We start from the raw sequence: 25,695 nt of genomic DNA, 5'->3' as shown, positions 1-25,695 counted from the left end.
AAGCTAAATCCCTCTTTTTCTTGTAGAGAGATAAAAGAAACACAAACACAAAAACTTTAATACATTGATCAAAACCCACCTTACAATCAGCACCAACACCAACGAAGATGAATCCCCCAACACTGACGGAGCTTTATTTTTGCAAAATCTTAACCCAAACCCAAAAACCCTTGAAAATCTTGGTTTGAAGAGAGAGTGATAGAGTGAAGAGTTAAATGGGTAGAGTTATCTAGAGTGTTGGGTTTATGAGATGAGTAAATCGGCAAAGGGATTTGGAGATGGGTGAGGGTGAATCGGTTGAGCTACAATGAGAGACGAGAGAGAGGTCGTGTGAAGCTTCAGCAACGGAGATGGGTGAGAAATTTTGGAGATAAAGCTTCAGAGATGAGAGAGCAGATGGAGAAACAGAGAAGGAAGAGAGAGAAAAGAATAGAAATAATGAGAGAGATGAGAGAGAAATTTCAGGGGAAAAAGGCATCATAATTTTTTTTTTTTTTTTTTTTTACAATACTGCTACAATGCAATTCTACCTTTAGAATTGCACTGTAGCAGTATTGCAAAAAAATTTGCAATACCCGAGTTTACAATTCTCTGATGCAGAGCACTTTGAGGCTGCAAATACCAAATTCTCCTTACATTTGGCATTAACATTCCCCAATGCTAGTGATCGTACTTTCTAGGATAAAATACAAAAAGCTTTTTGAGCACTATTTAACACTATTAATATTCTTTACTTTTTCTTGTGTTACTCATTGTATCATGACATATAACTTTTCTGGGCAGTAAAATTAATACAAAATTTGACATCAAATATGTCTAAAGTTGGCCTTAATTGTCGGTTAAAATTGAATTTCATCAATAAACTTAAACACATTTGCACATATTCAACAACTGATCTTGATGACACATCTCATGGTGATTGTTTTGTGACAATTATATATGCACGAGAAATTTTCTGGGTAGCCAATAGTAGATGGATAGCAACTATGAATGAAAAAAGAAGCAATGAACTAAAAGGAGCAGGGGAACTTTCAAAACGGTGTTAAGTGCTAGTATTGCTTACTACTTAGGGGTCAAATTAGATATTTTTCTCTTGATATTAACCCAATATCAGGAATAGTTTTTGGATTTTACCTTATTTTCATTCATATTTTTTTTTAAAGTACATAAATTAATTATCTACAACATAAACTTAACCAAACACACTTTCTTGTTTGAAACTTTACAGCTAAAACTTACTAAAATTTCCATTATCCATTGTAAAAAGAGTAGGTTGAATTTTTTAGGTTTCCCAATCACATAAATAAATTAGCCAATGAGATATATTGTTACATCATCTTGGTCAATGTAGTCCCATATAAATCTAATTGAATAAACCAAGATACAACATTTAATAAACTGCATCGATAAAATTGAATCTGTATTAAATTATTAATCTTGATTACATACACAAATTGGAGGTCATCATTTTGTGAAAAAATAAAAGGGAACCCAAAATCTGCAATTGGGGGCCCTATGTCTATGTGAACAGACTTTCCAGCGCGAGAATAGCTTCTGATACTATGCTTGCAGCATGGTCTTGGGTGTGTAATACACTATTTAAGTAACTACTTTTTGGTGCCTTGTGTTTTGGTGATTAGAATTTAGAAAAGATGCTAACACCACGTGATTTGTTCACAAATGCCTTCTTTACTCGTCTCCCAAACCTTCTCATTATTATTCTAAAAGTTAGTATCATTTCCACAAGGCTGTGAGGCATACTCCCTTTTTTGCCGGTTCAAGCAATCTGCACAACTTGTTTCTACAAAATTTATATATTGTGCTATTTACGCCACAATTAGATTATTATTAGGAAAATGTTAACGCATGTTTTAAGATTATTGGTTTAGAAACCATTTTTAAAAATATTTTTATGGGAAAATGACAAAAAATTAATTTTTCTGATAGCTTTTTATATTTTTCATGAAAGTGGTGTTACAATTGCACGGCACCATTAACATGACCTTTCCTTCATAAAATTTTATTATTATTATTATTATTATTGTGGCATTAGATTATTAATTTTTGAAGTTGAATAAATCTGACTTTCTAAAGACTTTGATGGTATTTTAGTTTAATGTTACTTACCAATAAATAAATACTTATTTATCTCGAACCCTATGCATAATAAATGCCTCATCTATAAAATATTAGGTTGGGGATAACAATTTAATTTATTGAAGTTTATGTTTTACTAACTTCTAAGTGCTCCATTAATTACGCAGTCAACTTAACTAAATCCGACTAAGATAATGCCAATAAATTAAAATTATCAAAAGAACAAGGAATATAAACTTAACGAACATGACATGATGCTTACCAAATAAAAATTGTTATTCACTTCTACTTGAAAAGTAATTGGATTTAATTTATCGAAGAGAAAAAAAAAAAAAGGATTGGGATTGTTTCAATTTTGAACAAATTTTTCTTTGTTTTATTACCTATTTTATTTTCTATATTTCTCATTCCAACCATACCATTGGAATGTCAATATTAGTTAAAAATTTAAAACTTTTAAAGCTTTTCTTAAATACCACATTAACAACCATTAAACTCTATTAAGAAGCTTAAATAATCACTTAAATGGATGAACCTAAACATATTTAAGTTTGTGTTTGAGACTAAGGGTCTGTTTGAATTGAGCTTATTTTTGTTGAAACTGAAAACTGAAACTGAAAATACTGTACCAAAATAATTTTTAAATGTGTGAATAGTGCCGTGGAACCCATTTTTAATGAAAAAGTTGTTGAAAAATGAAATTTGTGGATCCATGAATAGTGCACGGGTGCACTGTTTACAGTGAAAAAGTCAACCTTTACTGCTACTGTTCATGAATAGTAACCGCATTACTCCCTGAAACGCGTAAAAAAAAAAAAAAAAGGAAAATGCAGAATTAAAACACAAATTTCATTTTCAGTTCAATCCAAACCGCTCCTAAATCATAAGTTAGTTTTTAGTTTTTTAATTTTTATCTACAATCTTTTGAAATTTTATATTTTATTATTTAAAAAAAAATATAAGTATACTTTAGTATATTTTAAAATAAAACTAAATAATAATTTATTTATCCATCTATCATAATAATGAACAATCTTTAATCTCAAAAAAAAAATATATATATATATATATATATATATCTATTCTTTCTTATCATTATCTGTTATTTAAATCCACGCTTTTCTTACACTTTTCGAATCCTCCTAATAATCACATTGAGATTTTCTTAGCTTGACTAAAATCTCACTTACTCTAAGAACAAACAAAACATAAAGTGGGTCCCCCCAAAACAAAAAAAACACACAACACACACACGCAAAATCCCAATGGCATAACCTGTAATTAAACCCAAATCCAAGCCTCATTTCCACTAAGCCCACTATACTTACTACACTCCCCCACTCACTTCCCTCCCCTCACTGTCTCTCTCCTTCCCTCAGAGCTCACACACAGAGCTCTCACTGCTACTTCCTCTCAGCCCAAAACGCCACCGTTTTTTATCCACTTTCTCAAAAAACGACAATGCAGCTCCGTTCAGTTACGACGGTTACTCTCCTTTCCATTTCCCTCCTTTTCATCTTCATTTCCAACGCCCACGCGCACAACATCACGCGCCTACTGGCCGACCACCCTGAATTCTCGACCTTCAACCACTACCTCTCCCTCACGCACCTCGCCGGCGAGATCAACAGCCACACCACCATAACCGTCTGCGCCGTCGACAACGCCGCCATGTCCGACCTCCTCTCCACCCACCCTTCCATCTACACCGTCAAGAACATCCTCTCCCTCCACGTCCTCCTCGACTACTTTGGTGCCAAAAAGCTCCACCAGATCACCAACGGCACCGCCCTGGCCGCCACCATGTTCCAGGCCACCGGCTCCGCCCCTGGCTCCTCCGGCTTCGTCAACATCACCGACCTCAAGGGCGGAAAGGTCGGCTTTTCCCCCGAGGACAACAACAACCAGATCAACACCTATTTCGTCAAATCTGTCAAAGAAATCCCCTACAATATCTCCGTCATCCAGATCAGCAAGGTCCTCCCGTCTGACGTGGCGGCGGCTCCGGCTCCCGGTCCGGCCGAAACGAACATAACCGCCGTCATGTCCGCTCACGGTTGCAAAGTCTTCGCCGACACTCTTATTGCTGACGTGGACGCTGAGAAGACCTTTGAGAGCAGTGCCGAAGGTGGATTGACGGTGTTTTGTCCAGTTGACGACGCTTTCAAGGCGTTTTTGCCGAAGTACAAGAATTTGACGGCGGCGAGGAAAACGGCGTTACTTGAGTACCACGGCGTTCCGGTTTATCAGTCTATGGCAATGTTGAAGTCGAACAACGGAGTTATGAACACGCTGGCCACTGACGGAGCGAGCAAGTTCGATTTCACTGTGCAGAATGACGGAATGGACGTGACGCTGAAGACGAAGGTCGTGACGGCGAAGATCACCGGAACTTTGATCGACGAGCAGCCGATCGCGATCTACACGGTTGACAAGGTTTTGCAGCCGAAGGAGCTGTTTAAGGCCCAGGCTGATACTCCGGCGCCGGCTCCGGCTCCAGATGTGACCGCGGATTCTCCCAAGCCGAGTACGAAGAAGTCGAAGAAGGCACCATCTCCGTCGGACGAAGCGGACTCTCCGTCTCCGACTGACGATGCGGCGGATCAGGTGGCGGATCAGAACGCAGCCGTTAGATTCGACGGCGCGAGGTTTGGGTCGTTGATTGTCTGTGTGTGGTGGATTGTGAAGACAATGTTGTAAGTGTTTTTTTTTTTTTTTTTGGTTCCCAGTTTTTTTATTTATAATTTGGTATTTATTGAGGAACAGAATAAGAGAGATAGTGATTTAATTTTTCTAGTTTGTTTTAGTTTCTTTCTTTTTTTAGTGTGTGTGCATTTTTTTTTTCTTTCTCGGAAAGAATTTCAAACATTTGTAGTTGGATTTTTATTGGTGGATGTTTGAAGAGATTTTATGATTTTTTTTTTAATGTTTAATTATCTATATACAATAGGTTTATTGAATTTAATTATTATCAAGAAGTGGAAAATTGTGATTGGTGAGGAAGGAAATTCATATCGCTTCGTGCTTCGTAGCTTATACTATTTTTATTATCCACTAATCACACCTTATCATACGAGCAATTGCGAAAAAAGTATGCAATGTTGTGTCGATAGATTTATTATTTTGTATATTTTTTGTCGCAAAGAGTATGCTAATAGAATTGGATTTTACGGTATCCTTAATATTTTAATAAATTTGATTTCACCATTATATTAGTATCTAGTTAAATTGTTTGAAATGGATCGATAGAATTTTCAGAAATCTATGGGAGAGTTACCTAACAATTCTGAAGGATCTTAATCTTTTATGTGTCAGTGTAACACATATATGTGAATCCCATGGGCCATGTGTTTATAATTACGGTGTAGATACCTTTTTCTTCTTTTTTTTTTAATTATGTGGAGTTGCATGGGAGTTGCAGTAAATCTTCAGGGCGAAGGTAACACTAATAATTGTACTTGTTTCTTATCATAGGTAGGTTTTTTTGCTAAGTTCTTGTCTAGCTTGTAGTTTGAACACTTAGCAAGTCAATTGTTGATATTTGAAGTACAATACCACACTGATTGATTGCTTGCTTGCTTGCATGGGAGTTTCATCATAGGTAAATCTTAAGGGCAAAGGTTAACTCCAACAATTGTACTTCTGTTTCTGATCATCAGATCATGGGTAGGATCTTTAGGTAAGTTCTTGTCTGGTTTGAAGTTTGAACACTTTGCAAGTCAATTATTGATATAATTGAAGTACACCGCCACACTGAGTGACTGCTTGCATGGGATTTTCATGATAGTGTAAAATCATAAGGGCAAAGGTAGACTATCAATAATTGATAATTATCAATAGTGTAATTTGAACACTTAGCAACTCAATTATTGATTATTGAAGTTCCATGATGGTGCAAATCTTAATGGTAAAGGTAAACACTAATTATTGCACTTTTTGTCTTATCATGGGTAGCTTTTTCTTGTGAGTTCTCTTGTCTGGTTTGAAGTTTGGGCACTTTGGATTAGCTTTTTGCTTATTTTGTGGAAGGTGGCCAAAAGTATACTTATATCTAGAAAAAGTGAGGTGAAGCCTCTGTCCAGCGCATTGGAGCACTGGACAAGATACAATGTAGAAAATTGGGCAATTTTGGACATGTGTCTGTATCGTGAGTTTTTAAAAAAATCTGTAGATAAGAAAATATTGATAATTGGTGCATTAAAGAAATACCTGAGTTTTTTTTTAAAGCATAAGCATGAGTGATGTTATTGCATTGGAGTTCATTTTGTAAATTTCTCTCTGTAGCTAGGATTTCATTTTGTAACTTCATTAGTAAGTCAAATTTTTGCATTCTGCAACAAGTGCACCCAGTTTTTGCATCGGAGTTCATATTGTAAATTTCTCTATCTGTTCCCTTTTCAATTTGAAAATTTGGAAAATTAAAAACATTAGAGAAAAAGCATGAGTAATGTTGCATTCTACAACACATACAAGAGTTCGGTTTTTGGACCCTTCGAAACTTGGAGATCTCTCAGTCTCACACCATAAGTTTCTTAGTCCTGTCTGTCAAAATGCATTACACAGGCCTAGGTGTTGGAGGAAAATAATCTTAAATGGAAATGTTATCTTTTCTTTACAGAATTGAAGTTTTATCTGTTTTTGAGAAGAAAACCTATAGGAACTCTTATCCTTCCATAAGAAGCAACAATAGTAATGCAGTCTCTAATTTTGTGTCAATGACAATGGATTCTGATCTTTATCACATCTTTAAATGATTCACATGATTACAGCTAGAAAGTTGAGTCTTCAAAATGATAAATTAAAATCTCAGGCTGCTGTGCCAATGAACCCCTTAGTTCAACTGTGAGAGAACTGATAAACCAGACTAGGAAATAAGAGACAATGTACTAATGTGGCAAAAATCTTGTTCAACATAATGAATACATTCCTAGAAATTTGTTATTTACTTATGTATTTTTGCTAAAATTGTTAGGAATGTGTTATTTGGTAGTTGACATTGTATTAGAAACCGCATCAGTAGAAAAAAATGCCATGAAAATTAGTGTGAGAATTAAGAGAAATGAAAAATATTAGCACTTTCTTGTGTAATTGACATGATATGAGAAACCAAGTAATAGAGTTCAAGAGTAGATATAGATAAGCTGTGGAGAGAGTTACTGATTTGTTCTTCATTTGTTATCTATTATTAATATCTATTTATTAGGCTTCATATAAGAATAGGCAAGCTCACGTTCCTTCACACAACATGTTCCTTTTAGGCTATGCATATCCTGTGAGGACCATGTGATTCACAAAGTGTGATGTGTGATTTAGCATGTTCCTGAATCCTTTGTGTGATCTATGAAATACCAACAGTGTTGCTAGCTATGAGTAAAGGCAGCTCATGTTCTATCACACACCATGTCCTTATCACAGGCATGTATCACGCATATAGTGTTTAAGGACCACAAAAGATACCTTCATTGGCTCAAAGAAAAGCAAAAAAACACAAAAGGCATGCATATCTGTCCACTGTCGGCGGTACAAGCTTCATGAAAATGTTATTCCAAGTCAGTGACCCTTCTTTTAACGATGGGATCATGAGAGAGGGGGTATTCAAATGCCTCTTATAAAAGGGCAATGCCTACTTCACCAATTAAAAAAGAAAAAGAAAATCCAAATTTCAATGATAAAGCAAGCATTTTCATTAAGAGAGTTGTGGCTATTGCAAAAAATCTAATACCACAAACAAAAAAGTTTACAATTTTGCTGCAACTCTTTTCATGGCTAATGGTGATAGAAAAAAAAAGTAATGGATATATGTGGAAATAGCGAATAGTCAGAAGTCAATCACAGTTTTTCACGAAATAAAGTTGTAAAAGTTGTAGATTTTTTTGTAATGGATCTAATCAATTATCTCACCTAGAGCCTTTAAAAAAAATAAATAAATTGATTACCTCACCATTTTTGTAGACCTAATCGATTTAGTAATCACCAAGAGCTGTTTTTATATGAAAAATCATATTTCTTCATATTGAAAGATGAAAACCATACTAAAAAGGAAGAACAAAAAAAATAACTTATGTTTTTTTTTTTTTTTTTTTTTGATATCAAAATAACTTATGTTTTAGCAATAGGTCTGATTAAAATATTATTTAAGAAAAGTTTTGATAAGGTTTCAAAAAAAAAAAAAAGTTTTGATAACAAAAATATAGTGTAAATTAATGTTTAATTAATAGGTCTGGTTAGCGGATCCCCTTAATTAATGGACTATTTGAAAGTATTGATAGCGGAATTTATTTTTTTATTTTTTTTATTTTTTTTATATTTTTTTTTTTAGGAGCGATAGCGGAATCTTTTATACTTGGAATGTGGACGGCTTTACACGAATTCCGTTGGTAGCACGTGATGCAACAATAAATAAATAGATTATGTAAAGAGATAAGTATTTCCTTCTATAACGTTGAGGTGCTTGTCAATGTCATTTTGACAAAGACTAAAAGAAAGAGACAATAGCAATTTAAATCCAAGGAAACCGCTACAAGCCCCTCGTGTAGGACAAACAATGAAACAACTATGCCACTCAGAGGATATACACTGGCTCTTCCTGCTACCTGCAGAGCCTTAAACCCCTTTGTCCCAACACCTTTCTCTCACAGATAAACGGCCAAAACACACACCCACACACAAACAATTATTGGTTTACATTTACTGATAATGTAAATTGTACACTTGTATAAATAGTATATATTATTTAGTTTACAATGTAATTTTTACATGAAGAGTGAAATATAAACTAATAATTTTCCAAAAATAGAAAAAGAAAAATAAGCATGATGATCAAATATAAACACAAAAGCCATCCATAGTAGACATTATGAAAACAGGCAGGCAGGCAAAAAAAAAAAAAAGAGATATTATTTATGGTGATTAAAGAAGTTGAAAATAACACTAATAGCTAATATCAGTACTGATAACAACAGAGAAGGCTTAATTTATTGCAAGCTATTTCCAATTCAGAAAACATATGTTCTAGTAAACAGTAAGACCTGAAAACACACATGTTCACACCTAAGGCAAAACTGCAAAGGAAAACACTGATATTACAATGGAAAAGAAGGGGGTTGGCAAAGGGGTTGAAGCAGAGAAGTTGTTATAAGGAACATATACATAGGTGGGAGGAGGGTACTGGTAAGTACTGGGAGGAGGGGACTGGCAGCACTGAACACCCTGTGTTGGTGGGCATTTTCCTTGAGCAGGTGGCGGCGGCGGCAGTGAGTAGTCTGAAAGCGGTGGGGGTGGCGGTGAAGGATAGCCAGAGATAGGTGGGGGTGGTGTATTGCATTGATACGGATACTGACAAATTGGTGTAGGAATGGCATCTTTAGAAACCTTCCTTGATGCTACATAACCAAGGTTAGGGAATGATAACCAAATTGCAATAAGAAACAATTTTTTTGCTAAAAACATACTTCTTTTCTACTGAGTAGAATATTCAAAAAGAGAACTTGGATAACAGAGGCTAGGTGTGTAGGAAGCTATAAAGGATTTGGATGATTCTACGCTACACACTTGTTCAGTTTTGTCACCCCCTGCGCCTAATATGTTTTTGGATCTTTCAACATTTTCTTCTGCATCCCGGATTAGGTGCCGCATGGCAGACCATCTGTCATAATGGTGTACAAGTGGCTTAGTTCTACCCTCTACATAAGGACAACATAGTTTCTTTTATCCATTTTCCTTCTCTTTTCTATCTCTAAAGGCCTAAATACTGTCAAGAATGGATGTGGTAATAAAGATTATGACTTTAGACTTTAGATAAGATAGAATGGTAAAGAGGAATACATGTGGTTGACCTTAACTAATTTGTTGAGATTCAATAACCGATCCTAAAACTTTGAGTTATGCTGATGTCACAACTCGTCCACGTGGCAAGTTGTGATTAGTAAAGAGATGTCTTCACATGGACCCACTATCATCCCTCCACCAATCACAACTCATCACGTGAAGTTATGACATAAGTTGTGGCTCCAGCATTGATCTAAAATTTTGGCAATAAGATTTAATTGTTGTTTGGTGCTGTCAATACATTGAACAGTACAACATAAAGTAGGATTTTCTCAGCTCAACCCAACAAAAGCCCTAATCCTAATTAATTAAGGACCACTAAACAGTCTTTTCAGCCATTCAGCTCTTACAAAGACGAAGCTTATAAACCCTTCCAAGTTACACCTTGCACTCAAGAGAGGCTAATGAAACGCCTGATTTATGTCGTCCATATAGAATAGAAAAACATTGAAGAAAAAAAAAAAGCATATGCAATTTACCAGTTTTGGTCATGGAGCAAAGAGGAATATTTATTCATTCACATAATCAAACATTATAGAGTGATAGGGAATTGATACAACAAATATCAATTGTATTCTTGTCTAAGATTGATCAGAAGAAACCGGGGACTGGTTCAGATGTTGGCTGTTCAAATATAAATAACTCAAATCCTTGTGGAAAATTGAAGTTATAGGCACCGGTGATAAGCCAGTGTATTCACCCTGTTCCTTTGCCAAGCATAGTTCAGCAATGTACTTATAAAGCTGATGATCCTGGGCAACAGGTTGGGCTGCATATTCCTCAAACGGCATCCACTGAAGAGAAAAAATGTCAACCATGCCAACAACAGTCAGTTATGACATGCATTTTGAAAGCGGGCTCATAAAAACTATCAGAAACATTCACATCAGAGCAGCTAAAGGGAGCAATCCACATTGACAGATCTTGCAAGCATCTGATCTCGGCACAGATTTTTTAAGCTGATAAAAGTAGATAGATAGCTGATCCAAAGGACCCATCTAAGTTGCAGGAAAACTCACTGGCAACCTAGAAGCCAAGAAAAAAGGACATTAATGATAATTTAAGCTTTTGAGTTGATACTGCCTAAGGATCTTCATGGGGATAAGTATATATAGCTGACACCTCCATGGGCTCTGTGTGTATGTGTGGAACAACGCGCTCAAGTCCACACTTCATTTGAGCTCAAGTCCTTGTTAATTGTTTTCCAGAATTATTAGTTCTTCCTTGTCAAATACAATACTTTGAAAGCATTGGGGATTGAATTGTTTTATAGGCTAATGAAGCTAAGATTGTTGTAGGAAGAACTTTGTTACAAGCAGTGTAAAACTATAGATTTAAACATTTTATTTCCTGGTTGTTATATATAATATGTCACATAACACTGTCAACCAAGATTTACCTGGGCTGCCTCAATTTCAAGATCTTGCTTCTTTATGTCTGAGGACAGAGGATGCATCATGCAAATGAAAAATAGATCCGACTTCTGAAAGAACAACTTGTGTGATTGCCTGTAAGATGAGAGAGAGAGAGAGAGAGAGAGAGAAATGAATGCATCAGGGTAACTTCTACAAGATTTGTAGACGACTTTAGATAGATTATACAAGAACTTTGCAAAATCCAGAAGGTTCATGTTCATTACAGTAAGAGACTTATCAACAGACATAGCAAGATGGAGCGGAGTGGTAGAGGAAAATAAATCCAAGTCACTAACTCCAAAATTAATTGAGAATTTGTTGACTTTCTTTGGGTGTTGCATCGAACTAACACTTGCAAGCTTGTTGATTTCAGTTGAACTTCTTAAAAATTTGATAGTAGATTTTACGTTTGAACCAAAAAAGTGAGATTATTTTTTGTTGGTAAGTTACATGCACCCAATGGGTTTTGTATATATAATGTCACCTTTCAACTCATTCGTATGAGGGGAGAAAGTGTATTTTGAGATGGAGCTCATGGGCAGGAAAAAAAATTAAGATTTGCCATTGAAGGAATATCTTTTGGGCCAGAAAGACAGAAACCAAGCTATTACAAATTTAGAATTCCATTGATGACCAAGTCTTCTTCATGTTGGCATTTGAAAGCTAAGACTGACCGAACCCAATGGAACCCATAACCTTATAAGATAAGGCCCAGAGGCTAGATGGAATGTAACTCAAATCTAAGAAAAATTCGATATAGAAACCTTGTCCAATACCAATACAGCCAAACTTGTCACAACTGGTCACTGGATTTCACAGTCATGACCAGAAACTAACTTTTAATTTCTTTGTTTTAATTAGAACTAAATTATTGGTAAGGTGAAGCCTATTTCATGTTAGGTGTTTATAGACTTGACACATGGGACTACCACTGCCCAACTCCAAACCTATCCATCACCTCATTTTTTATTGTAACCCAGAAAGCAAAAGATAATGGTACAAAAGTATGAATAAGAGGTGGTTTTGTGGCTCAGTTCCTGATCATGATCTGTATCTTATACGATACAACACCATCTATAACTGCTGATATTAAATACATGGTGAAAGGAATATTTGAGACAATAAGAACTTATACCTGAATGCCAGTATCTCCAAAAATTTTGCGTCAATCTGAAGCAGTAAAAACCTTTCATCTTAATACAACCATCATAACAATAAATAACTTAGAAAGTATGAACAGCATTTATTGATATACAACTCTTACTCCTGTTTCTTCTTTTACTTCTCTTACAGCAGCCTCATTAATATTCTCACCCTGCAGATTAAGGAGCTCCTTTAATATCTGGTAACAAAATGCGTTTGGCTTTCAAATAATGTAAAATCAGATTAGTTAAGGAAAATACCTCATCAACAACCCCAGTAGGGATTTTCCACACACCCATTCCTTTCAATTTACCACTTTTTTCCTGAACTACAAGCAACTAGCACATAGAGAGAGATTCAAAATCAGCAATATAGGAGAATAAAAAGAGTTAAAATTTGTAATAAAGCAAATACTGGTGAACCTACTTTAAGACAAGAACCAACTTTGAAAAGAGTCAAACCAATAATCAAGAGAAAATGAGAACAAAAGTGAAATTACAATGAAGTACCAGAGTTCGTAAAAACATCATGTCAATAAAATGAGAGCAAGCTCTGTATATGGTATTGAGATCTGGTTAGATTGCTTCACACCATTATATAAATGAATTATGAATATAATCCATGTCAATCATGGCCATTACTCAAAGATAACCATAAGGCACTTTTTTAGATATTACTTTATTCTGTTCCAGCAACCAAAATAGCTCGGAAGAAAATAATTCTTGTGAATGTTAGAACCAGTGTTATAAATTTCAATCTGTTGACTGTGACCAGTGTTTAAATGAACCATGGAGGACATTTTCTATGACTTATGATGTATGTTTATCAAAAACAAATAGGATATATACCAGTAACTTCAGAGGAAGTACCTACCTCTCTTTTATCATTCAAGACAATAGCACCAATACCTACTCGGTGTGAAGCATTTGCAGGAATAGTATCAGTGGTTTCAGGAATCCAGCGAACCAACATCAGGTAAGTTGGCTCGGCATGGTGGTACCGAAATCCCTCCTGCCACCATCATGACAGATGCACAAAAGAGAAATTAATATGCATCAATCAACAAACCATGATTGAGAACTTGATCTTCAAATTGGAAGAATATTGAAAAAAAGAAATAGAGAAAAAATTATCTGTTCAACTTTACTCTTTCATTTTAAAAATAAAAAGTGTCAACAAGAGTATCAAAACATTAAAAAATAAATAAATAAATAAGAAGAGAAAGTGTCCCAAGACCACGAGTCCATCATGATGATGATGCTTCTAGGCCTTAATTAAGCACCAAGCTCATGCACTGTTTAAATAACAGAACATCAAAACCTCAACTTTAAACAAAGAAAACTGAATAAAAAATGAAAATAAAGTATGACACTGATTCTTTCTAATCTTTATAAAATATTACTTATGTAATTGGTGGCAGATTCAACATGGTTGGTTCAAGTCAAAGGAACGTTCATTGAGATGCTCATGGGGGTAATTTGACACCCACTTTTGGCAACTACTTGTTTGTTAACACTATGTTCTTTAGAGGCAGACGATGATTACCTTGACTGTAGGTTCAACAAGATTTACAAGTCCAATCGGTAATTTAATCCAGATGCCCTTCTTGCCCTGTAAATTATATTAAAAAATTAATCAAAGCTAGCAAAGAAAATACCTTTATTTTCATCAACGGATAAGAATCTGTGTAGTTGACAACTTAATACTTACAAATAAATTTCAAAAAGAAAAGTAAAAACCATGTAATGTGAAGATCATTAACTTAACAATAGTTTAAAACTCATGCTGGTTTATACCATTAGATCAATTTTTGTCAAACTTTATTTCAAACCGTTTGACACCAAATTGAACCTGCAATGAGTTTCATCAGAACCATCCAGTTACATTCATCCAAGTTAATACAAAAGGGTCAAGTATTTTGTTGACCCTGCGCTATATGTGGACTGGCTTATGCTTTAACCAACAAGTAAGGCTCTTGTTTGAGTTGTATTTGTTACTCTAATTGTATATAGCAGCTTTTCCTCTTTTATATTTATGCCTTTTAACCTAGCACAAGTCAATATAAAATAAAAACAAAAACAAAAAGCTGCCACAAATACAATTAGATCCTCTTTTCCTACTACAAGTTTCTTTGGTCCTAACCACCACACTGGCTATTTAGTTTGTGTCAATCTTGAAATTTCAATTACAGTGCAACCATGGCTCACCCAACAATCTGACTGATAACCCGTTAGCTGGTCCTTTTCTGGTTTGACGAACACTCCAGGTTGTAACTCATAGAAACTTAGTGTTAATTACTTTATACTGTCAGGGTCTTGTTTGGAATCTTTGGATATAGCAACCTATCCACTCTTTGGTAACATCACAAACGCCTACAATGCCATGTGAGCACTTGGCAAAGTGGTTTACATCTACTGAATCAGTCTTACTAAGACACATATTAGATTCATTCTGTGAAAGCTTTATATTTCAAGAGTTAAACACTTTAACTTCAAATACCATACTTCAAAAGATAATTAGCATCAGATACATCTGACTCCATAATAGTAATGGTAGATTCCAACTTAAGAATGAGAAGCACTAGGTAGCAAACCCCATGTACAGATCAGTTCAAGAGTGAACACTTAGTATTTATAATAAAATCAAGAAAATATGTGGTAAGAAAAAAAAATATATATTCTGTGTACTATGTTATGTACATTCAAGAGAAACCCTTACCAATGAATTTTGATATATACTTTTTGCCTTCCTTTCTCAGTCACAATGGCAAGGACAACCTCTCCCTGGCATTTCTACTAGGGAAGTTGTAGCACTACCATATGTGCTGTCACCAGAAGAAATAAAATAGTGTTGTATTCCAATTTTGCACCTTAAAATGATTCTGGACTCTAGTGAAGCATGATTAGCAAATGAGAGACCATTTTAAGAATCTAACTCACATATACAGAGAATCTGCCTTCCACCTATCTACTTCAATGTGGCTTTCGTTAGTGCCCAATTTTTGGGATTCAGAAACACCCTATATGCCATTGGTCAAATGGCATCAAACGAAGCTATAGGAGTAAAGAAGATAAAGAATCACAACTTGAATCCATCACCAAAAGAATCCCATAGAGATTTTTTGTGAACCAATCTTCAAGGCAGTACAACAGTCTCTCCAAGGCCACAAAATCATTCATTAACGTGCAATCATGCATAACATTTGAACCCCCACCATCAAAAATGTCAAGAATAAAATTATCACGTACTACTCATTAAAAAAAATTGAACAAAACTTTATACCAAGATGCTTATATTTAGTACATAAAATTTGTTAGACACAACAAGCAATTGAAACAAACGTTCACACCATTCATCGAAGTAATGCAACAAAGCTCATTTATTGTAAAGGGGGTCCATAAGAAACAACAACCTGTTGCCTCCATTTGGAGATTGAATCTCTAAGCAAAGTAACAAACACCTTAGCATCCATGGCCTCCTCTATATCTACAATGACCCCTCCATGGTCATCGTCAGTTGCCGGCAGCAACCCAACATGCTCACCTCCATTTTCACACACTTTGTTTGAAACCATCATGGTACCAACCACAAACCAAAGTCACAAATATGATCCTACAGCCTGAAATAAAATAGATAACTCAAAAAAAAATCATCATTCACTTCCACACACCACAATAAACAACACATTGTTTAGCTTCCAATTAATTCTTTTAGTTCAACCAATCTAAGCTAAAATTTTAAAAATATATATTTATGTAGTCTTGTCCTTAAAAGAAAAAGTATCAATCTAGTTATTTTGTCTATTTCCCTCCAAAATTTGCAAAATTTTAAATTTAAAGACAAAAACCGAACTTATACTAAATTTCATAGACAAAAATTATATCTAAGTCTAAAGCAACAAATTGAGAACTAAATACAAAAACGGAACTTTGTCCAAGTTCGATTTTCATCTTTAAAATTTACATATACATATATTAGTGATGTTTTAAAAATGTTTTAAAAAATAGCTAAAAGTTTTGTAGCTGAACTAATATTGTTGGTGCTTTTATCAAAGACATCCTAAGCAAACCATTTTTTGTTGTAACTATTGAATTTTTTTAAAAAAAATAATAAAATAAAGTGACAATTCTGTCCTTTCTTCTTTTGCCCGCCAAAAGTTCCAACTTTTTAAAATTAAGAGAGGAAAAAAAAATCCAACTTACACCAAATTGCGGAGATAACAAATACATTTTAGCCTAAAATCAACAAATTGAAAACCCATTAACAAAAACAAAAACAACAACTTCTACAACATCGTCATCATCAAAAACAACAACAGAAACAGAATCCGATAATATGATAACAACAAATGGTATTTCATTGGTCTGGTCACAGCCAGTCCAGCATTTGTATTAATAAAATACTAAAATCCTTAAAACTAAAAAAAGACCCACTAAAGAAAATAGCTAAAAATTAAAAACCCAATAACAGAATCCAATAAATGTTTCATAAAAACAACGTATTTACAACCAAAGAACCCATAATTTCATATATATTATGAATAAATAAAACAAAGCACTGACAAAAAGTACTTACCTAGTGCCAAACTCGGAAAGAAATGCAGAGAGAGAGAGAGTTGTATAGAAGATTATTGAGATTCTGGAGAGTTCTTTTGTTTTTTTTTGCGTGCGTGAGGGTGTGCGCAAAAAGCGAACGTTGAAGTTAAGTTAAGGGTCGTGTGGCTGTAAGTATTTATAAAGGGTCGAGAGGTTGAGTCGGTGATACGATGCGGGGAAAACTACTCTACACGAGAGAGTGCGTGGTGACGTTATTCCCACTCGGTTTGGAGAGCCAATGGGATCTCTTCACTCTCCAAGTACGTCAGATGGGTCCCATTTTCACTTAGCCGCCGGGACACGCCCATGTGTGCCTTTTTTGATCTTGGTTACGTGGAGGAAGGAGTGAGTCAGGGACCGGACGCGGTAGGGTTGGTGAGTGTACCCGTGTGTGGTGTGGGTCGAGTATAGAACAATAATGCACCACCATCGATTGTGTTTTGGTTTGATGATAGGAGTTCTCGTATAAATTTACATGATATTTGATAAGAGTTAAGCAGATTAAACAATATAGCTTTAACGAATATATTGTATCCATAATGATAGTTTCCTCAATGCCTCAATGGTATATGAGGTATTATTTTTACCGTCACATGGCTTAGTGTCAATGAGTTCATACAAAAAATAATAATAATAACGTTAGTGTCACACATAGGGGTGATTTGATGCCGAAGACATTTTATACATTTCAATATTTTTTTTAAAAAAAATTAAATATTACTTAAACTGTATTCTCTTGCTTCAGATGCAAAATTACTAATTAACATAAATCACGTTTTTATTTATAGAAAATCTAGACAAAAAATTCAATAAATATTTTCACACATGTTGATGTGGCAGATTAATAATGATAAATAAAAATGTGATGTTAGTTGTGAACCTAGATGAAAACTAGTAAAAGTTTATTAACTCAACTGTTATGAAATTTTTTTTGTATTACTCTTTTTTTTTCTTTTCTTTTTTAAGAAATACAACTTTCACAACAAATTCTAGGTATTAAGTTGTTAGTTGTTACTAGTTCTAATTTAAACTCATCACTTAAATAATTTTTTGGCCAACCAATAATAACTAATAACAACTTGTCACTTAGAATTTGTAGTAAAAAATGTTATGGGCATAGCATTTCTTTCTTTCTTTCTTTTTTTCTTTTTTTTTTTCTTGTTTTTCATTTGATAAAAGAATATTATTTTACTTTTTGGCTAATATTTTAGCTTAATTAATATTATTATAATGAAAGAAATAACCCTATCGGTTAAAATTTAGGGGCATTCTTTTTACTTGGGGGCCTTTGACAACCGCCTCATTTGTCTATACCATAAAACCAGCCCTAGTCACATACAAATGCATATACTTTACCACAATTATATGCCACAATTAACTTATGTCACAAACTTACATGAATCCATTATTTTATAGCTATTACTTACATACATTTTGTCACATGGAAAGTGTAATATGTGTTTGTGTGTGGGGCCAGCGCGCACTACTGATTATAGAATTGACGTTGTTTATTTTAGTTTTGGTTGGTCAGTCTAAACAGACTACTTTGAGTCTTCTTCTTTCTTTTTCAAATGACCATCGTATCATAGTCACGCATCCATAAGGGTTTACAACTTGTTGTTAAACAATTTTCTCATAACAGTCTTACAAAATTATGTGAGTGAAAAGACTAAAAATACGTGCACAATTATTGATTCCCACCTATACATATATAAATATGTTCACTTGGTCATTTTTCATCCAATAAATTTGATCCCACCTATACAAAATTGACTCCCCCACCAAAAATATTTGCATTTGACCCTAAATATTTTTCACAACAAATCCTAAGTGTTAAGTTGTTATTAATTCTAATTTGAAACCACCATTAAAATTACTTTTTTACCCACTAATAACAGCTAGTAACAACTTGACACTTAAAATTTGTTGTGAAAATTGTTATGGACATAACATTTCTCTCTCTATTTTTCTTGTTTTCCATTTTATAAAAAAATATTATTTTATTTATTGGCTAATATTTGGATTTAATTAATACTATTATAATGAAAGAAGTAACCTTATTGGTTAAAATTCAAGGGCATTTTTCTACTCGGGACTTGAATAATACAGATGGTATTATCTTTACTATCAGTCGCTTAAAGCATTAGTATTGGTGGTGCTAAAAAGCTATATTGTTATTTTTAGCACCACCAAATACAAATTTATGACTACATTGGTGGAGCCAAACCCAAATAATTTAGATCCATAGCTACCGTGTACAGCCAAAAGTGATTGTGCACTATAGCTCATAGATTGAAAAAAAAAAAAAAAAAGAAGTATTATTAAATTGTGTGTTCACACTGTTTTATATTAAATATTATTTTATTCTCGTGTTTACACTCTTTTGTAGTGAATATATTATTTTATTATAGTCGTTATATTATTTTATTGTGTTGTTTATAATATTTTATTGTGTTAAAAGCTAAAATAAAATCACTGATATTGGGTATTTTGTAAAGTGAAAATATAAGATAGATAAAATTGCTAATGTTGGGTGTTTTGTAAAGTGAAAATATAAGATAGATAAAATAGTTTTTTATGGAGTCATATTACTAAATTCATGGATGTTCTTACAAGCTTAGTGTCAATGAGTCTACACCATACAATTTTTTTTACTAACCTATTATTTTATAGATATTTAGTTATTACTTACAGTTTGTCACATGCAAAGTGTAGCGTGTGTGTGGGTGTGGGGCTATCAATATCGATTATAGAATTGACATTATTTGTGTTAGTCTTGGTTGGTCAGTCTAAACAGATTACTTTGAGTCTTCTTCTTTCTTTTTCAAACGAGTGATGACCATCGTTATCATAGTCTCACATCCATAAGGGCGTACAACATGTTATTAAACAATATCTCATAAGAGTCTTACAAAATTATGAGTCAAAACACGTGCACAATTATTGATTCCCACCTATACATCTGTTCACTTGCTCATTTTTCATCCAATAAAACTGATTCCCACCTATACAAAAATTGACTCCTACACCGCATTTGACCCTAAACATTTTCTAAGATGAGAAGTGCAATGAGTGGCATATCTTAATTCAATTATGATATAATTAGTATAGGTCGGCGTTCAAGGGGTCGAGTTCGGTTGAGTTAAGTATCGATTTATCACCCGATATGAGCATATTGAGTTGAAAAATGAGCCACTTTGTAGTTTGTACCCACTCATATGGGCATATTGGGACTTTGCTACATGTTGGTTTCAGTAGGTTTGTTGATTTGGCAAGTCAACACAAAAGATAAGGGGAAAAAGTTAAGGAAGAGGTGGATTGCCAAATCAATTGAAGCCCACATGCTGTGATATCCCTACAAAGGGATCACAAAGAGATAGTTTTTGGTATTTATAAGTCTTTAATCTATCCAAGCTGAGTCAAGTATTAAAAATTACATCTTATTAATCTAATTTAATTTTGAACAAGAATCTAGCTCGAGTTCAATACAAAAAACAATATTACATGTTCAAGATTGGATATGGTAAAACAATGTCTAAAATTTTTTATTCATTCACAAATCATTGAATTTTTATCATGAATGGACTAATTAAATTATCGATGAGCTACAAATAATAATTTGATATCATATGAACCTACTCAGAAACTTATACAATTCAATCTCTAGTCTATACAAGTATATTTTTAAGCAAAAGTACACATATAAAAATATAATAAAATTAAACTCAATAGTTAAATCGATCTTCATGCTCACAAGTTTGTCCACAAACACGTTATTGTATTTAAGATTTTGCTCGTTTAATAGTTAAGTCTAAACCGACCCACAAGCACCATTAAATATGGTTCAATCAGTACCCAAAATCCAAAACACGCTAACTTCTAATATTCAAACAAGCAATAATGAATTTGAGTCCAACCCAAACACACCTAAATATGGTTCAATTTTGGTCTTCATGTACCCAAAATCCAAAGTACACATATGAGGGGATATGAACAAATTTACCATTATATCCTAACTTCTAATATTCAAAGCAAGAACAATAATGAATTTGAGCAACATTCTTAACAACCTCTTTTGCAATAGAGAAATGTTATGTCCACAACATTTTTACAACAAATCTTATATGGTAGGTTGTTACAAGTTGTTATTGGTGGGGTAGAAAAGTAATTTCAATGGTAGGTTTAAATTAGAACCAATAACAACTAACCACTTATGATTTGTTATGAAAATATTGTGAAAATGTTATGAACGTAGCATCTCTCTTTGTGATAAATCTAATGATACAATTTTTTTTCCCACTACAACTGAGGTCATGTTGTGTATAATAAAAGTAATACTAACTTGTAACTCCATGCATATGCATGGATACACTTAAAGATATATAATAAGATGCATAACATAATTTCTATATATATAATTTAAATACTATTGATAGTTATATTTATATTTTGTTAATTTTTTAAAAAAATTTGTAAGGATATTATTAAGTATAAAATGTAAATTGTCCTTTTTTTTAAAATTATTGTGAAGCACCTTTTTTTTTTTTTTTTTTTTTTAACGATTCACTTATTCTAGACTCTTTAGTTTTTATACTTAATAACTCACTTGGATGAATATTTATGATATGGTCCCACATTTGATTCTAAAATTAAGAAATAAAACTCTTTAATAATAAATCATTTAGGACACATGGCGCAAAATTATAACTCTAATTTGAAATACTAATTGGAGTTTCTCTTAGTTTCACCTATTATTATATACTAGCTTGTAATCTTATGCATATACATAAGATATACTTAAAAAATATACATTAAGATGCATAGTATAATAATCTTACATATATAATTTAAATATTATTAATAGTCATTCTTATATTTTTTTTTAACTCTTTAAAAAGTCTTGTAAGAAAGTTATTAGGTAGAAAATGTAAATTGTCCATTTTTTAAATATTTTTATGTTCATTAATTCTAGACTTTTTGGTTTTTGTACACAATAACTCATTTGAATGGATATTTATGATATGATTCCACATTTAATTCCAAAATTAAGAAATAAAACTCTCTCTAAAAATAAATAATTTAAGACACATGGCGCAAAATTGGACTTCAATTGTAGAATCTAATTGAATTTTCTCTAAGTTTTACCTATTAATATATATATTTATATATATAAATTTTTTGTGCCAAATGAATTGTTTTTAGTTTTAAAAAAAAGGGGGGGGCTCATAAATATAAAATCATTCAAACTCTCTATTCCTCTAATTTTATATATAGTGTTAGATATATGATTATGTTTTCTATAATTTATTTATATTGGACTCCTCATTTTCTACTCTAAATTAACTTATTTGACACAAAAATTTAAAAACTTTGATTAGAACAAGTGCCATAAAATTAAACTCTAATTGAAATCCAATTTTTACACTAAACTAACTAACTTGGTTCAAAAATTTAAAAATTTTGATTAGATGAGACACATGGCGTAAAATTAGACTCTAATTGGATTCCAATTTAAAATCTAAACTTGAATTGTTTTTAGTTCTACCAAAAAAAAAGGTTCATAAATATAAAATCATTCAAAAATTATGTTTTATATAGTTTACTTATATTGGACTCCTCATCTTTTACACTAAATTAACTCATTTAGTACAAAAATTAAAAAACTTAGATTAGATGAGATACATGTTGCAAAATTAAACTCTAATTAAAATTCAATTTTTATATTGAATTAACTCACTTTGCACAAAAATTTAAAAATTTAGATTAAATGGGACATGTGACGCAAAATTAGACTCTAATTGAATTCCAATTTGAAATCTAATTAGATTTTCTCACAACTTTACTTATTATTATTATTATTATTATATAGAGATTAGCAATTATCTCATGTAAAAATGATATTATATTAATCATAATTAGCCACCGCATACAATTTTTTTCCCACTATAACTGAGGTCATGTTGTGTATAATAAAAGTTGTGCACACCAAAAATGAGGTTAATGAGCCGACTCCCACTTGGGCTCACAATCTACTTGTAATGTGGGTTTTAAGTTTCCTACTTTGGATAGTTCATAACACAGAGACTCCACAAAGCAATCTTACACTATGAATTCCTCTACTCTCCCTATTATTACTCTTCTGATACTTCTCTTGCTCACTCTATTCTCAGTTTCTTCTAAAATCTTTCAACAACCACCCTCTTTCTTCATCCCCTTCTCCTCTTTTATAGCTTGAGACTAGTGGAGGGATTATAATTACTTTTGTTCTGAGTGGGAAAGGAGGTCCAATTTTGTTATCCTTAAATGGGTGTTTAGTTGGGAGTGGAGTGTGGTAGAAGTGGCATCAAAATTGATTCCCACATTAGAAGATTTGCCCGACAGCATGTTCCCCGAGGCAATATTGGGCATCCAGGTTCTCACTTTCTCGGGAAATTATACTCCCCGGCCAAGTTAGAGTTGACTGGTAAGGTCTCACCTTTGCCGTTCACGCCGTAATGGCTCCATTGTGGTTTTTGGGCTTTGGACGGGCGTCTAGGCCTGTCTGGGCCAAGGTTGTGGGCCCAACAAGTTCAAGGTCTTGTACACGTGGTATCACCGTAATGGATTCTATGAACAACAGACCTGAGGGGGAATAGTGCCCCGTACAAAAGTAATATTAGTAATTATCTCATGTAAAAATGGTATTATATTAATCATAATTAGCCGCCGCCACCACCAACAACAACAACAAATTGAAATTTGTTTGTTTTTTTTTTTTTTGCTAAACAACAAACTGAAATTTGTTGTATCTAGCATTGTTGCCCCTTTTTATTTCTAACTTTTTTTTATGGCAACACCTCAAATTGCTTTAAATGACAAGACCCCAATAATATTTTTTATTCGCTAAGCAAGCATGACCACAACAATTGAGCTCATCTTATTATTAGCCTTATGCGTCATGTAACGAGGATAGTGCTTGCTTTCTAATGTGATAGATCTTTTTCACTCCAAAAAAATGTGATAGATCTTTTTCACTCAAAAAGAAAAAGGAAAAAGTAATATATCTTTTCCCATAAAATAAAATAGAAAAAAGAGATGAAGAAGATATTCTTAGTAAAAAGGAGTTGCACGTTTTAACCAAAAATAAATAAAAAGGAGTTGCACGTGGATTCAAGGATATAGAACTAGGAAGTTTGAATAATTACTTGTAGAATTTGTTTGACATTAACTTTTACAAAATGCGATGAATTTGTTTAGCAAAAAAAAAAAAAATGCGATGAATTTGAGTTTCGAAGATTTTTCCCCATCAAAATACATGTGTTTTAGAATTTAAAACTTGCTTACACAGGTACTCCTAATCATTTCAAATATGCTCAGATGCTCAAACCCACACATGAATTTAATCAATAAAACTGAAAATTTTTCTTCTTTTTATTTTCTGAAAAATGTTATGTCTACTATATTTTTACAATACTTTCATAACAAATTATAAATAAAAGGTTATTACGGGTTGTTATTAGTGGGCAAAAAAATAATTTCAGTAACAGGTTTAAATTAGAATCAGTAATAACTATCATTTTATCATCTATTATGAAAGTATTGTGAAAATATTGTGAACGTAATAATTCTCTTATTTTGGGAAAATTGTAAATTACACCTCTAAAGTTTGGAGGTAATTGGATTTTACATCCTGAAATTTCAAAATTTAGATTTTACCCCCTAATTTTTGGAGGTGTTTGGTTTTACACCCTGACATTTCAAAATTTTGATTTTAGCTCCTATATTTTAGGAGTATTTGGATTTTATTCCCCTTAAAGTTAAGGAGTGTTTGGATTTTACACCCTAAAGTTTCATAATTTTGGGGTGTAAAATTCAAACACTCACAAACTTTAGAGAGTAAAATCTAAATTCTAAAACGTCAGGGTATAAAATCCAAACATCCCAAATTTCAAGAGGTAAAATCCAAATTCTGAAACTTTAGAATATAAAATTCAATTCCTCTGAACTTTAAGAGTGTAATTTATAATTTACGTCCTTATTTTTAAACGAATATTTCACTTGAAATGAACTCCTAATGTGACACTTGTGCTTCAAACTATAACCACCACTAATTACTTTGCAGACTTTCCTCATGGTTTTAATTTCCAAGGCATTAGTCATGATGTTGTGACAAGGATTTGTCAACCTCCGTGTTTGAAAGCCTTCACCCAAAATTGCCTTTAGTCCTGTAGATAGTTTGAAACTTTGAATAACGATGAATTATAAAGAATATAAAACTGTCAATATCAATCATCTAAGAAGTCTAATTTCACAGAGTAATCAATTGTGATAATTAAAAAGCTAGGTTGGTTTACATGCATGTTTTGACTCATACAGCTTCAATTTGAAACGTATCAAAAGGTGGTACATAGTATATAGTCCAATGTTGGTCTTGAGGACAAAGTTCATTAAAAGTAGTCGAATATAAACAACGGGTAAGAGTAATAGGACAAGGATCTTTTTATCTCCTAGTTTGATTAAACCCCAATTATGTTTGTCACTAGGAAACAGAAAACAATAAAAGTCCCTATATGACAAACTATCGTCAAAGTTAGAACTGCTATATATTCCCACTAATTTTAGATTTTTTTTTTTTAGTA

At 33.1% G+C, this 25,695-nt stretch overlaps 2 protein-coding genes across 2 annotated transcripts; one reads left to right on the top strand and one right to left on the bottom strand.

Annotated features, from left to right (window-relative positions):
- Window positions 1–3,435: 3,435 nt before the first annotated feature.
- LOC115958264 (fasciclin-like arabinogalactan protein 1) lies at window positions 3,436–5,025 on the top strand. Its single transcript, XM_031076673.1, has one exon. It carries the CDS (start codon window positions 3,559–3,561, stop codon window positions 4,795–4,797), a length of 1,239 nt encoding a protein of 412 aa, XP_030932533.1. The 5' UTR covers window positions 3,436–3,558; the 3' UTR covers window positions 4,798–5,025.
- Window positions 5,026–10,415: 5,390 nt separating this feature from the next.
- On the bottom strand, window positions 10,416–17,190 carry LOC115956162 (nudix hydrolase 10-like). The gene is made up of 9 exons (XM_031074618.1): window positions 17,058–17,190; window positions 15,895–16,101; window positions 14,028–14,093; window positions 13,356–13,493; window positions 12,743–12,820; window positions 12,604–12,654; window positions 12,475–12,509; window positions 11,324–11,432; window positions 10,416–10,718 (listed from the first exon to the last, which is right to left on the bottom strand). The coding sequence occupies exons 2-9, from the start codon at window positions 16,057–16,059 to the stop codon at window positions 10,506–10,508; spliced, it is 855 nt and encodes a 284-aa protein (XP_030930478.1). The 5' UTR covers window positions 16,060–16,101; window positions 17,058–17,190; the 3' UTR covers window positions 10,416–10,505.
- Between the last annotated feature and the right edge of the window lie 8,505 nt (window positions 17,191–25,695).

This window comes from Quercus lobata, chromosome 8, assembly GCF_001633185.2.
Source record: "Quercus lobata isolate SW786 chromosome 8, ValleyOak3.0 Primary Assembly, whole genome shotgun sequence".
NCBI classification, from domain to species: Eukaryota; Viridiplantae; Streptophyta; class Magnoliopsida; order Fagales; family Fagaceae; genus Quercus; species Quercus lobata.
This window is presented reverse-complemented; position numbering and strand designations above follow the sequence as displayed.

What these genes read in the sequence shown, in the direction of transcription:
- LOC115958264 (XM_031076673.1), top strand. Translation starts at nt 3,559, where the DNA reads ATGCAGCTCCGTTCAGTTACGACGGTTACTCTCCTTTCCATTTCCCTC.
- LOC115956162 (XM_031074618.1), bottom strand. Translation starts at nt 16,059, where the DNA reads ATGATGGTTTCAAACAAAGTGTGTGAAAATGGAGGTGAGCATGTTGGG. An exon ending in TCTCCAAATGGAGGCAACAG is followed by an intron (nt 14,094 to 15,894) that starts GTTGTTGTTTCT and finishes TATAATTTACAG; the next exon opens with GGCAAGAAGGGCATCTGGAT. An exon ending in AAGTAAAAGAAGAAACAGGA is followed by an intron (nt 12,510 to 12,603) that starts GTAAGAGTTGTA and finishes TTACTGCTTCAG; the next exon opens with ATTGACGCAAAATTTTTGGA.